This window comes from Ovis aries, chromosome 1 (genome assembly GCF_016772045.2).
Source record: "Ovis aries strain OAR_USU_Benz2616 breed Rambouillet chromosome 1, ARS-UI_Ramb_v3.0, whole genome shotgun sequence".
Lineage (NCBI taxonomy): Eukaryota > Metazoa > Chordata > Mammalia > Artiodactyla > Bovidae > Ovis > Ovis aries.
The window spans coordinates 57,779,136-57,792,729 of record NC_056054.1 but is presented as its reverse complement, the minus strand read 5'-3'; the positions used below and the strand labels follow the sequence as shown (position 1 = coordinate 57,792,729).

General features: G+C 37.5%; 1 protein-coding gene across 1 annotated transcript; it reads right to left on the bottom strand.

The window, feature by feature from the left end:
• Positions 1-10,947: 10,947 nt before the first annotated feature.
• LOC114113047 (ATP synthase subunit epsilon, mitochondrial-like) lies at positions 10,948-11,103 on the bottom strand. Its single transcript, XM_027964709.1, has one exon. It carries the CDS (start codon positions 11,101-11,103, stop codon positions 10,948-10,950), a length of 156 nt encoding a protein of 51 aa, XP_027820510.1.
• Positions 11,104-13,594: the final 2,491 nt, after the last annotated feature.

Below are 13,594 nucleotides of genomic sequence, written 5' to 3'. Positions count from 1 at the left end.
TATCCACAATTAGATTATACTACTGACATACACAAATATGTGAAAGTACACTTTGATATAGATATAATTTATAATAATACACTCTAAAGTTTATTTGACTTAGCACCTTGAGACTGTAGGACAGGGGGTCCCCATGAATGTCATCTATTTAAAGGGCCCCATTTTGACCCTCATCTGTCTACATTCTTCCCTAAAGGTGAGGAGTCTTGGCTCCAAAGGTATGTGCTCATCCATGGCTTACATACTTCCTTCTGGATCATTCTAGAAGTTGCAGGGTCCCTAAATTTCCAGTCCAAATGTCACTGAGATTGTTTCCAAGCCCTGTATGAGTCTTCTTCCCAAGTCTACCTCCCTAAAGGCAGACCAAGTGACTGCTGGTGAATTCCAGCCTAGATGCTGAGGATATAGATAAAGCATGGAAGAGCTGGCTCAAATAGCCTTGTGTATGGGTGTGAGGTCTCCTTGAGTGTAGCAGAAAGCTGGAGGTGAAAAAAAGGGCCCATTGGAATGGGCCTGGGTCCTGGGACTGGGCAGGTTCTTACTTCTCTGTCATTCTGATGAAGAACTAGCCTTCCTGGTTTTAATAAAGATTTATTTGTCAAGGTGGAAAGCTAGAGTACATTTTGTGTAGTAGTTTCATGGCATGTCATAACTTAAGTATTTAGACATAATATGGGAGCCTCCATGCGTATGTTTACCTCAGGCCTTGCAAATGGTAGGAGGAAGTCTATCATGTGTTTTTTATGTGCAGAACTGTACTAGAAACAGAGTTTAAAATGTGTTTGAATATCTGACATTAGATTGTTGTATATCTCCCCACAGAGTTGAAAGTCTGCACTCTGTGAATCCAGGCAGATGTAACTGGGCAATCCCAGTGTCCTGATCAGCTCACCTTGAAACTGAGCTACATGTGAAAAGTACACACGGCTCCCTGAGAAACAGCTATGCCAGAAAGGGACCTGGAGGCCCCAAAGAAGCCTGGGGAGTTGGAGTAGATTACATTATTTAAAAATATTTGCTATTCCTCCTTGGTAGAATGTTATACTTCCACAACCATTGAAGTCAGAGTTGGCCATGTGACTTCCTCTGGTCTATGAGGTATGAGTGGAACTAAAGACACTTACTCCTTGGAAGGAAAGTTATGACCAACCTAGATAGCATATTCAAAAGCAGAGACATAACTATGCCAACTAAGGTCCGTCTAGTCAAAGCTATGGTTTCTCCAGTAGTCATGTATGGATGTGAGAGTTGGACTGTGAAGAAGGCTGAGCGCTGAAGAATTGATGCTTTTGAAGTGTGGTGTTGGAGAAGACTCTTGAGAGTCCCTTGGACTGCAAGGAGATCCAACCAGTCCATTCTGAAGGAGATCCGCCCTGGGATTTTTTTTGGAAGGAATGATGCTAAAGCTGAAACTCCAGTACTTTGGCCACCTCATGCGAAGAGTTGACTCATTGGAAAAGACTCTGATGCTGGGAGGGATTGGGGGCAGGAGGAGAAGGGGACGACAGAGGATGAGATGGCTGGATGGCATCACTGACTCGATGGCCGTGAGTCTGAGTGAACTCCGGGAGTTGGTGATGGACAGGGAGGCCTGGTGTGCTGTGATTCATGGGGTCGCAAACAGTCGGACACGACTGAGCGACTGAACTGAACTGAGCTGAACGTAAGTGCTTTCTAGCAAATCTTTATGATCCATTTTGTGCCTCCACTCTCTCCACAGTAATATCAGCCAGGTCCTTGATAGGAGCCACTCCTGCAAATTGTATCCTATAACAAAGACTGACACTGAGTGGAACTGCTATGATCTTCAATAAATATGCAGCCTAAACAAGAAATAACTCTGTTGTTATAAGTCATTGTGACTTGGGGATTATTTGTTGCTATCGCATAACAGCCAAGCAATAGAGGGGAGTGTAATGAAGACACACTATGTGAACTTCTTACCTTTAAGTTACACAGATCATGGGTGTCAGCAACAAATACCAGTGCACAATGACAGGTACAAGGTTAACATGCTATACAACAGTGGAGAGCAGCAATAAAAGATGACAACATGTGGGCCTGTGGACCAGACACCCCTGATCTGATTCCTGGACTCTAATTAAGCACCAGAGATGATGAACTGCAAAGGGAGCAGGTGTGAAAACTTCAACTGACTCAAAATTCTGAATTGAATTCATTTTAGAACCAGAAGTGACTGTTACCTTGAACTGATAAGAAATTTGCCGATAGCTGTTTTAAGGCCTGCAGAGCTATGTTAACTTTAATTTTTTTAAGAAAATAAATACTACATTTTGCAAATCCAACTCCAAGACTGAAAAGTTGAACCCTTTACTGTAATGCTGCTGCTGCTGCTGCTAAGTCGCTTCAGTTGTGTCTAACTCTATGTGACCCCATAGACGGCAGCCCACCAGGCTCCTCTGTCCCTGGGATTCTCCAGGCAAGAACACTGGAGTGGGTTGCCATTTCCTTCTCCAATGCATGAAAGTGAAAAGTGAAAGTGAAGTCGCTCAGTCATGTCTGACTCTTAGCGACCCTAGGAATCACAGCACGCCAGCCTACCAGGCTCCTCTGTCCATGGGATAGTGCATAGCTAATAACTCTGAGCATTTAGGAGTCACAACACCTAATGAAGAGATTCTAGCATCATCTCTGTTTTATCAAGCAGTAAACCGAGGTTCAAGTGACTGTTCCTTTGCCCAAAGTCTCACAGCCCAACAACATCATGCCTCCTCCCTACCCGTTATTTTTATGTCCTAAATCTACTGAACCCTAAATATAGCCTGTGTGAGGCCTGGTACCCAATATATACTGTAATCACCATCCAGTTGGCTGCATGTTTCATGTGGGAATGTGAGATAGAGGTGGTTGGAGAACATAATAATCATCTCTGGGCTTCCCTGGTGGTATAGTGGGTAAGAATCCACCTGCCAATGCAGAGGACATGGGTTCAATCCATGGTCTGGGAAGATTCCATTTGCCATGAAGCAACTAAGCTCATGCTCTACAACTACTGTAGCCCACACTGTAGGGGCTGCATGCTGCAACTACTGAAGCCTATCGTCTAGAGCCTGAGCTCTGCAATGAGAAGCCATCACCATGAGAAACCCGTGCTCTGCAACAAAGAGTAGCCTCCACTCGCTGCAACTAGAGAAAGCCTGTGTGCATCAGTGAAGACCCAGCACAGCCAAAAACAAATAAATAAAACATACATAAAAAAATCATCCCTTACACTTGAATAGTGCTTTCATCATTTCATTTAATAATAGTGCACATTTCTGGGGTAAATATTGCCACTCACACTTTATTAATTAACAAAGACATTAAATAGTCTACTCAGAACCATGCTACTTATGCTAGTGGGATGAGGACAGAAGCCTGAGAACATGTTCTTAAGAATTATGTAGTCCTTGAAGCTCCCAGAATCTCAAGAAAGGGGTTGTATTTTCTCTATTTTAAGATCACAAGCAAAGGTATTACAATATTCGCAGAACTAAGAGGGACTGTGTAATTTCCATTTTAAATAGCAATTTAAAATGTCATGAGGAAAATGTGTGGACACTCTGTAATAAATGTTTGACTGAAAAAGTTTATAGAATACTGAATCTAGGCTTGATAGTAAGTAGATTGATACAGACTGAACAGGACCATTGTTGAGATGACTCCTGAATCTAATTTCTAGCTCTCAACTCTCTCTAGAGCTTCAGATGTGTGTTTTCAAAAGCTTCCTCTACGTGGATGCCTTGTCAGCCCTTCAGATATATTCAGCCCATCTTACAACCTGCTCCTTATCCAACCTTCTTGGTTCTGCAGTATGAACAAAATTATCTCAGCTACACGTTACAAGTGCTTCAGAGTTGTCTTTAAATCCTCATAGAGTTTAGGAACTTGTCTTTAGAGTCTATTTCTTCCATTTATAAAAACAAACAAAATCCATTCCATTCTTTCCAATCTTTTGACAACAGAGTAGTTCAAGCCTTCATTAATTCTCTTCTGGATCATTGAAATAATCTCTTGATAAATCTGGGCATCTATACCTCCTCTTTCTAGAAAAGCATGTTTATTGGGCTAATTATGTTTCTAACCAAGCTCTAACAAAGTTCTTTTTCAAATCTAATCAGATTTCCTTTTTCTATGGAATTAAATACCAATTTTTGTTTCCAAATTTAAATTCAAGAATGGGAATAATAGGGAATGATACTTATTTAACATGATGATAAAAATCTCTTTCTTCACTGCATGTAGCATCATCTTTAGTAACAGTAAAGTGCTTATTTTATAAAATGTCCTATACTTTCCCACTTCTAGTCTTTTGTTCTTGCTATTCTCTCTAAAACTGGACATTCTTTTTCCATGTCTACTATAAATTATTTCTCCTTTATGAAAGTATCCCTGCTCCTCTCAGGAAGATTAAATATTATCTTTTTGTAATCATGAGGGATTTAACTTCATAAGTCATGCTGATACCATCATAGTTGATATTATCTTCATATAATCATGATTGACATATAAAAAGTTTAATTTCAAATCAATAATGTGAAATTTAGCTATAAATATCAACAGCATGCATCCTAACTTTGCTTTGTTATCCAGATCTAAAGCTCACATAATATTGTTAGGTCCTAGAGAAGAGAGTCATTTTTTCATCATTTTATTCTATGCAATATATTATACTTAGATTGTATGTGAGAAACACTTAAAAACTATTTATTGAAATGAATTAAAAAACATTAGCTTAAAATTGTGGTATACTTTCTAACAGCCCCAGAGATAATTGCAACTACTATGTTACCCATTGCCAATAAAAACATAAAGAGACTCAGACTATTGAAGAATAAAACTACACTATTTCATTATTTCTTAAAATATATATTCTGCATTAATAATGAAAAGACAATATTGATTTTGGATATAATTTTATAAGGAAGATGATTAAGAATTATAGAAACATTTTGTTCTTTTTGGTTTCCCATGACTCTCATGAAAATGTGAAATTGTGTTTTATTATCCTCAAATCATTTATAGAGGCTTACATAAATTTTAAGACTGGAGCTCTGCCCAGCATAGCACCAAGATCAAAGGCTTCAGTTCAGTTCAGTTGCTCATTTGTATCCGACTCTTTGCGACCCCATGAATCGCAGCATACCAGGTCTCACTGTCCGTTACCAACTCTCGGAGTTCATTCAGACTCCATCGAGTCAGTGATGCCATCCAGCCATCTAATCCTCTGTCGTCCCCTTCTCCTCCTGCCCCCAATCCCTCCCAGCAACAGAGTCTTTTCCAATGAGTCAACTCTTTGCATGAGGTGGCCAAAGTACTGGAGTTTCAGCTTTAGCATCATTCCTTCCAAAGAAATCCCAGGGCTGATCTCCTTCAGAATGGATTGGTTGGATCTCCTTGCAGTCCAAGGGACTCTCAAGAGTCTTCGCTTATTTTCTAATAAATTAGAATCCAGATCTTTATATCACAAGTTTACAAATTTATAGAAGTATTAGCCATGGAATAATCTGTCATCTGCTCATTAAATTTCAACACTGAAAAACTTAGGGTGAAAAAGAAAGTTAACTAAGCTATCAGAAAATAGGTCTATGAGTGACATTCAAATTGCATTTAGAATTTGGATACATTTATGGAGTGAACTGTAACTGTCCACAAAGCTCTGTTTAAGGAACAAGTGTATTTCTTAGGTTATATCTTAGTTCAAGAACCACAATAAATATGTTGTCAAAATTGATCAATGTTTAAAATGTATTTACACCACAACTGAAAGTAAGAGGATGTTATGGGTATAAGTCAGCAATCAGATGGGTATCAGTTCAGTTCAGTTCAGTCACTCAGTCGTGTCCGACTTTTTGTGACCCCATGAATTGCAGCACGCCAGGCCCCCCTGTCCATCACCATCTCCCGGAGTTCACTCAGACTCATGTCCATCGAGTCAGTGATGCCATCCAGCTGTCTCATCCTCTGTCGCCCCCTTCTCTTCCTGCCCCCAATCCCTCCCAGCATCAGAGTCTTTTCCAATGAATCAACTCTTCGCATGAGGTGGCCAAAGTACTGGAGTTTCTGCTTTAGCATCATTCCTTCCAAAGAAATCCCAGGGCGGATCTCCTTCAGAATGGACTGGTTGGATCTCCTTGCAGTCCAAGGGACTCTCAAGAGTCTTCTCCAACACCACACTTCAAAAGCATCAATTCTTTGGCACTCAGCCTTCTTCACAGTCCAGCTCTCACATCCATACATGACTACTGGAAAAACCATAGCCTTGACTAGACGGACCTTAGTCGGCAAAGTAATGTCTCAGCTTTTGAATACGCTGTCTAGGTTGATCATAGCTTTCCTTCCAAGGAGTAAGCGTATAACTGATTGCAAATGAGAGGCAAGAGGATTATGTAACACAGAGCCCCTGTAGGAAGAAATAAAAATTCAATGACTGCCATTGAATGAGGACAAAGAGAACATAAAAGGGTAGGCAAGTCAGGGCAGTTCACACAAGGACATGAGCTGAAGTCCATTCTGGGAAAGTGCCCTGGGCTGCACAGCAAGTACTGGTCAATGACTGCGGTGACTATACTGCATGAAAATCAATGCTGCCTTCTGTAGCATTTGTTAAATTTTAATTCCTTCAAGAAATCCACTGAAAATTCTACAGTTAGAAAATATTCCATTAACACAAATCAACTGTCTTGAAAAATAATGTAACTGCCAATAAAATATTTCATAATCAGATTTTAAATTACTGAAGAAAGAAATCTTTAGACCTTACCTGGTTGGTTTTCTAGATGTGTCTTTAGACATAAATTGCTAAATATGCCTAAAGCAAAATTTGATATAGACATAAAAATATGTGTTCTTGCCATTTGTTATAATAATAAACTATTACAGCAAAATATTATATCTCTTTCTAAAAGGTGATTTTTTCTGGAAATTTATATTTTTCAAATGCTTACTGTATAATAGGAAATAAATGATTTATTTAGCATCAAGGTAATTAGGGTATACAAATTTTTAACTGTTGAGATTTTTTAAAAAAATGAGTGCTTCTTAGTGGAAACTATCTTAAAATTGTTTTTTGATGGTTGACAATTGCTTGCCAATAGAGAGTAAAACTCTTTGGAGATGCTGATAGATAAAACACAGGGAATAAAGAGGGGGATGGCATTTTGTACGTGGAAAAATATTTTTTGATGAGATATGTGGTCTCATTAGCAGAGTTAAAGTTGTTTATAGGCTGTGTTGATAGAACTGTAAAATACTAATTCAATTCAATTCAAGACAATTTTGAATAAAGAGCCATATAACTACTCAAGTGGATGATCTTGGTGAAATTGAAAAAAGTTGTTTTCACATTGCTCAGGCAAAAAACAGAATTCAAGGAGAATGATTTATTTAAGTGAAAGGCCACAGTAACATTAAAATATAATGTGCTATTGATAGAGTAGCATTGAAACATATACATTTTAATGTGTAAAATTAAATGTGTCAGGTAGTTAGAATAGAGAAAGAAGTCCATAACGGCGGTGGCTAAAAGACAAAGAAAGGAAATAATCTGAGAAAATAGAACAACGGAACATCTGATGACTGGAGTGAGCACCTCAGGTAAAACAAACAGACCTCCTGGTCAGCCCAGTTTACATAGGGCAGGCTCAGGAGGAGGAGAAAAAAATACATAAAAGAGGAGCCAAAATTAAGTCGCAGTCTTCTCTTCTCTTTGAGTCTTTTGGGTTGGCCTGCCCTCGTGCCTTGAGGATGTATTTTCCTTTGCTTGCCAAGTAAAACTGAGCTGTAACACGGATGTGTAACAGTGGTCTGTCCTTCACTTCAAATTTTTTGCTGTGGCAAAACAGAACCGGGGAAATTACAAAAACTCCCCTGACATATAGCCAGTAGAAATTTGCTGTATGAGTCAGGGATTTCAAATCTAGTGCTCTGTGACAACGTAGAGGGGGTGGGATGGGGTTTGGGAGTGAGAGGGAGGTTCAAGAGGGAGGGGATATATGTATACCTATGGCTGATTCATGTTGGATATATGGCAGAAACCAACACAATATTGTAAAGCAATTATATAAATTTAAATTTAAAAAATCAAATATGAATGATATACATCCTTCAAAGTTTATCTTCTCAATAAACCCATACACGACTATATAAGCCCTCAAACACTGCATGAGACAAAGAGCATTATTCTAAACCAAGATGTCAATAGTTGCCAGTAATTGCTAGTAACAAAAACCAGGAAGGCTTAAAAATTATATACTTGAAGAAGAAAAAACATTATTTGGAAAGATTCAAGTTGCTTTTTATACTCACAATGTCTTCATGCACTAATATGAGTGAGAACTTTATTTTCTATAACCTTAAATGATGTGAAAGTTTTAGTCAGTGGACTAGGAATTGTGTTTCATCCACGATACTTATTCATTGGAATTCTCAGCCTGGTGAAATCACTGTGTGTTTCATGAAAAGAAGTTGATATAGAAAGAATGCTGATATAGACATTTTTTGTTTGTGAAGATAAGCTATATATTTTTCAACTAAACACTAAATTCTTCCAGGGAAAAATCCATGCCTTTGCTTTATTTAAATATCAAGTATAGTGTTAAGCACATAGCAGTCTTTTAAGAGACACAATAGACCCAGATCAGCTATCAGTGATTTGTTAATTACTACAAGAAAAGCTGAATTACAAATAATCTATTTTACAATCCTGAGGGGGGAAAACACGGTTATATAAATACTGGAAAATAACAGGAGGTGCTAAAATCTAAGTTTCTGGTATCTTATGAAAAACTTAGAAATGTAAATTGGTTGAATAATTGTAAGATGAATTTGGTAAATGTAAGTTGCCTGAAAAAATGTTCCCAGAAAACATTTAGACTAAAAATTGAGAATTTTAATTTGAAAGTAATGGTGATCATTTGCAATTATATGTATACTCAACAATTATAATTTTAAAATATGTATTCATGTAATAAAATGGAAATTGATGGACTGAAGCTACATGAAGCAGCAGGCTACAGCCGTTAAGGACCCAAATTTTAGAGCCTAATAGCCAGGGTGTGAAACCTCGTGCCACTTTCTATCCGAGTGACTAAGAGTGGGTGCATGTATGCTAAATTGCTTCAGTTGTGTCTGACTTTTTGGGAGTCTATGGAATGTAGCCTGGCAAGCTCCTCTGTCCATAGAATTTTTCAGTCAAAAACACTGGAATGGGTTGTTATGCCTTCCTCTAGGGCACCTTCCTGACCCAGGGATCGAACCTAGGTCTCCTATGTTGACAGCTAAGTTCTTTACACTAGCCCCACCTGGGAAGTCCATGACTAAGGGTACGCTAGGCTAAAACACTCCATCTCTTTGTGACTTATTTATCCTCATTAGTAAAGTGGTGATAGCAATAGTATTTAGCTCACTGAGGTGTTGTGAAGTCACATTAGCTGATAAATAGGAGAGCATATAGAAGAGAGCGAGGCATTAAGCATAATGTTTGATGTTATGAGTATTATCTTATTTCATTCTTCACTTAGAGTGATATCAGTGACTGAAAACAGTATTTAACAAGTGGATACAAACATACACACAGACACACACACGCTAATCATAGCATATTTTTAGGAAAAATGACACTACCAATACAAAGCATACATTTTAAAATCTTATGTAAAAAGTCAGTACTAATAAGATATATAGACAGAGCACTGAATTTTCTCTCACTTAAAGTATGTCATGTGTGTCAAAAAATTCTGTAAGAAAATAAAATATTCAGCTAGTGAATATTAGTTGATTGAATATTATTTTGACTATTACCTTATTTTGATTTTAGAGATATACTCTTCTATGTCGATAGACATTTTTATTTGTGAAGGTAAGCTATATATTTTTCAACTAAATACTAAATTCTTCCAGGAAAAAATCCATGCCTTTGCTTTATTTAAATATCAAGTATAGTGTTAGGCACATAGCAGTCTTTTAAGAAACACAATAGAACCAGATCAGCTAATTCAGTGACTTGTTAATTACGACAAGAAAAGCTGAATTACAAATACCTATTTTACAATTCTAAGGGTGAATGTGCTTTTGAAAACAACATTTTGGTTATTTTCTTTTTCTTTAATATTCATCTTTCTTCATCAATATGTGGTCTAAACACATACACCTTTCTTCTTTTTAAATTAATTTTTATTGGATTATAGTTCTAAAATGTGTTGTTTTCATGGTGCAGCAAAGTAAATCATTTATGTGTATACGTATATCCACTCTTTTTTAGATTGCCTTCCTATTTAGATCATCAAACAACTTAGAGTAGAATTCTAGTGCTATACAGTAGGTTCTCGTTGGTTATCTGTTTTATACATAGTAGTGTATACAACATACATCTTTCTTTTATACAAATTATCTCTGATGGAAATTGGTAAATGTTAACATAAGTGTGTTTACATTTATTTGAAAATATGCATTTCTACATGTTGTCTTAGAACAAACACCAAAATATTAGCTGTGGCTAATTTTGAAAGAAAATATTAAACACAATTTTTTTTTTCTATTTTGGAGTTCTTCTGTGTTTTTCTTTATATTCCAAAATATATACTATAGTCTTGGATTTTTTCCATCAAATAAAAAAAGTAATGTTTTAAAAGACAGTAGTTGTCAAACCCTTAGTCTAAGGTCTTCAGAAAACAGATATGACTGCAAAGCTTGATCAACATCAAAGACAGGAATACTTTCTCAAAGTCTTAATTTCACCTATTATTATGTTTTCTTATATCATGCATTTATTTAAACACTTGCAAAATGATATATTTTTGAGCCATACTTCAAATTACTGGCAATGTCAGTCTATGAAAAAGACAGGTATTTTTCCCCCCATGAAGTGAGATAATTTTCAATCTGCCATAACATGTGCTTACACATCTTCACTTTTAAAACATAGCATTCAAGTTAAGTCAGGGCAAATTATTCCTTTTTGACTTTTACAACTTTTATGCTGCTGCCAGAAGTCTTCTCGGGATTTGCTTTGAATTCTGTCTTCAGTGTATCTCTCATGGCTTTTGCACAGATCTGGGAGTACCAGAGGTAGTTGAGTCCAATCTGTTGCCCATACGCTGCCATGATGTTACAAGAATGGAGCGCCTCCAGCCGAATCGCAAAGATGAGGTCAATGTCAGCTCAGTGAACAGCCTAGCTTGGGAAATGATATCTTTAGCTCTAATACTTGAATATATTAAATAAAGGATATAAAGCACTCAGGGAAATTTATTCTGTTAACTTCCTATTACACTTTCTTGTTGTTTACTATTAGTCATGAATTCTGTTACTTCATAATTATGCTATATTTTCAGGTCAAGAGAGCTAATTTATTTGAAACAGCTCACATTTTGCTCTCCACATTTTCATATTCCAAGATTTGGTGATGTTAAAGAAGGTAGGCACAAGCCCCTCACAGACAATTTCCTTTTAGGTTAGAGAGTGCCCAATCTGATAATTAATCAGCCTACAGCCCACTTGGCTGGAATTCTCAGGGAGGCTGGAATTCTCAGAGAGGCTGGAATTATGCCTTGTTCTCTTTTCTATATCTGTTAACTAGTTCCGTGTAAGGCACTTAGCACTGACGCCATAGAATGGAAGCTTCCAGTTTGCTGGTTTTCCTGATGGGTGCCTATCAAGACCTGATAAATCCAAAGTCTTCAACATCTCAATTAATAACATCTCAATCATGCTACTCTTGGGCTATAATTTGTGGATTTATCCTTAATTCTGATCTTTCCCCACATCCTACACATCTGTATACCCAAAGTGTGTCAGGAATCCCAACTTCTCGTTGCTTTCACGATGATCTCACACTTCTCCGCTCTTATTTAAAGTACTGTAATATCCTCTTGATTTCCTACTTCCACTCCTCTACCCCTACATTCTGTTTTCTCTAGTGTAGCCAGAATCATTCTCTTAAAATGGAAATTAGTTCACATCTTCCTTTTTCAAAATAATCTTTGTGTTCTTGTTGTTGTTTAGTCACACAGTTGTGTTCAATTCTTTTGTAGCCCCATGAGGCTCCACCGCAGTTCCAAAGCATCGATTTTTCAGCACTAAGCCTCCTCTACAGTCCAACTCTCACATCCATACATGACTATAGTTCTGATAGCAATGTGCTTAATAATCTATGACCCTTTAATTAATAAAATGAGATTCCAGTTTCTTAACAATTCATTGAAGAAAACTACTTTTGAGGTAAAGAATACGACTTTATTTAGAAAGCTTACTGATCAAGGGAAACTCCTTTAAGCTTAACTAATAGACCACCTGATCTGCCTCTTGAGAAACCTATATGCAGGTCAGGAAGCAACAGTTAGAACTGGACATGGAACAACATACTGGTTCCAAATAGGAAAAGGAGTACATCAAGGCTGCATAATATAACCCTGCTTATTTAACTTATATGCAGAGTACATCATGAGGAATCCTGGGCTGGAAGAAGCACAAGCTGGAATCAAGATTACTGCAAGAAATATCAATAACCTCAGAAATTCAGATGACACCACCCTATGGCAGAAAGTGAAGAGGAACTAAAAAACCTCTTGATGAAAGTGAAAGTGAAGAGTGAAAAAGTTGACTTAAAGCTCAACATTCAGAAAATGAAGGTCATGGCATCTGGTCCCATCACTTCATGGGAAATAGATGGGGAAACAGTGGCTGATTTTATTTTGGGGGGCTCCAAAATCACTGCAGATGGTGACTACAGCCATGAAATTAAAAGACACTTACTCCTTGGAAGAAAAGTTATGACCAACCTAGATAGCATATTCAAAAGCAGAGACATTACTTGCCAACAGAGGTCCGTCTAGTCAAGGCTATGGTTTTTCCTGTGGTCATGTATGGATGTGAGAGTTGGACTGTGAAGAAAGCTGAGCGGTGAAGAATTGATGCTTTTGAACTGTGGTGTTGGAGAAGACTCTTGAGAGACCCTTGGACTGCAAGAAGATCCAACCAGTCCATTCTGAAGGAGATCAGCCCTGGGATTTCTTTGGAAGGAATGATGCTAAAGTTGAAACTCCAGTACTTTGGCCACCTCATGCAGAGTGACTGATTGGAAAAGACCCTGATGCTGGAAGGGATTGGGGGCAGGAGGAGAAGGGGACAACAGAGGATGAGATGGCTAGATGGCATCACCGACTGGATGGACGTGAGTCTGAGTGAACTCTGGGAGTTGGTGATGGACAGAGGCCTGGCATGCTGTGATTCATGGGGTCTCAAAGAGCAGGACACAACTGAGCAACTGAACTGAACCGAACTGAACTGAATCAGGCAAGAATTATTAAAACTGTTTAAAACTCACTTTTTTTGCATGATGAAGAGCATTGAAACACACAGTCTTTTATAAAACAGACTGCCTTACCAGTAAAATTAATTTAATTTATGAATGTAACTCTAAACAAGGAAATATTCATAATGGCTGACCTATATAAACAATTAAATAGCAAATGTTTTTATATAAATGACACATTCATATTAGATGGTGAAAACCTGTTATTCAAAATTATAATGTAACAGAGATATTAAACAGATAAATAAATGCTAATTAATTTTAACAAAACATATAGTGTAG

Coding starts and splice junctions, on each gene's coding strand:
- LOC114113047 (XM_027964709.1), bottom strand. CDS start 11,103: ATGGCAGCGTATGGGCAACAGATTGGACTCAACTACCTCTGGTACTCC.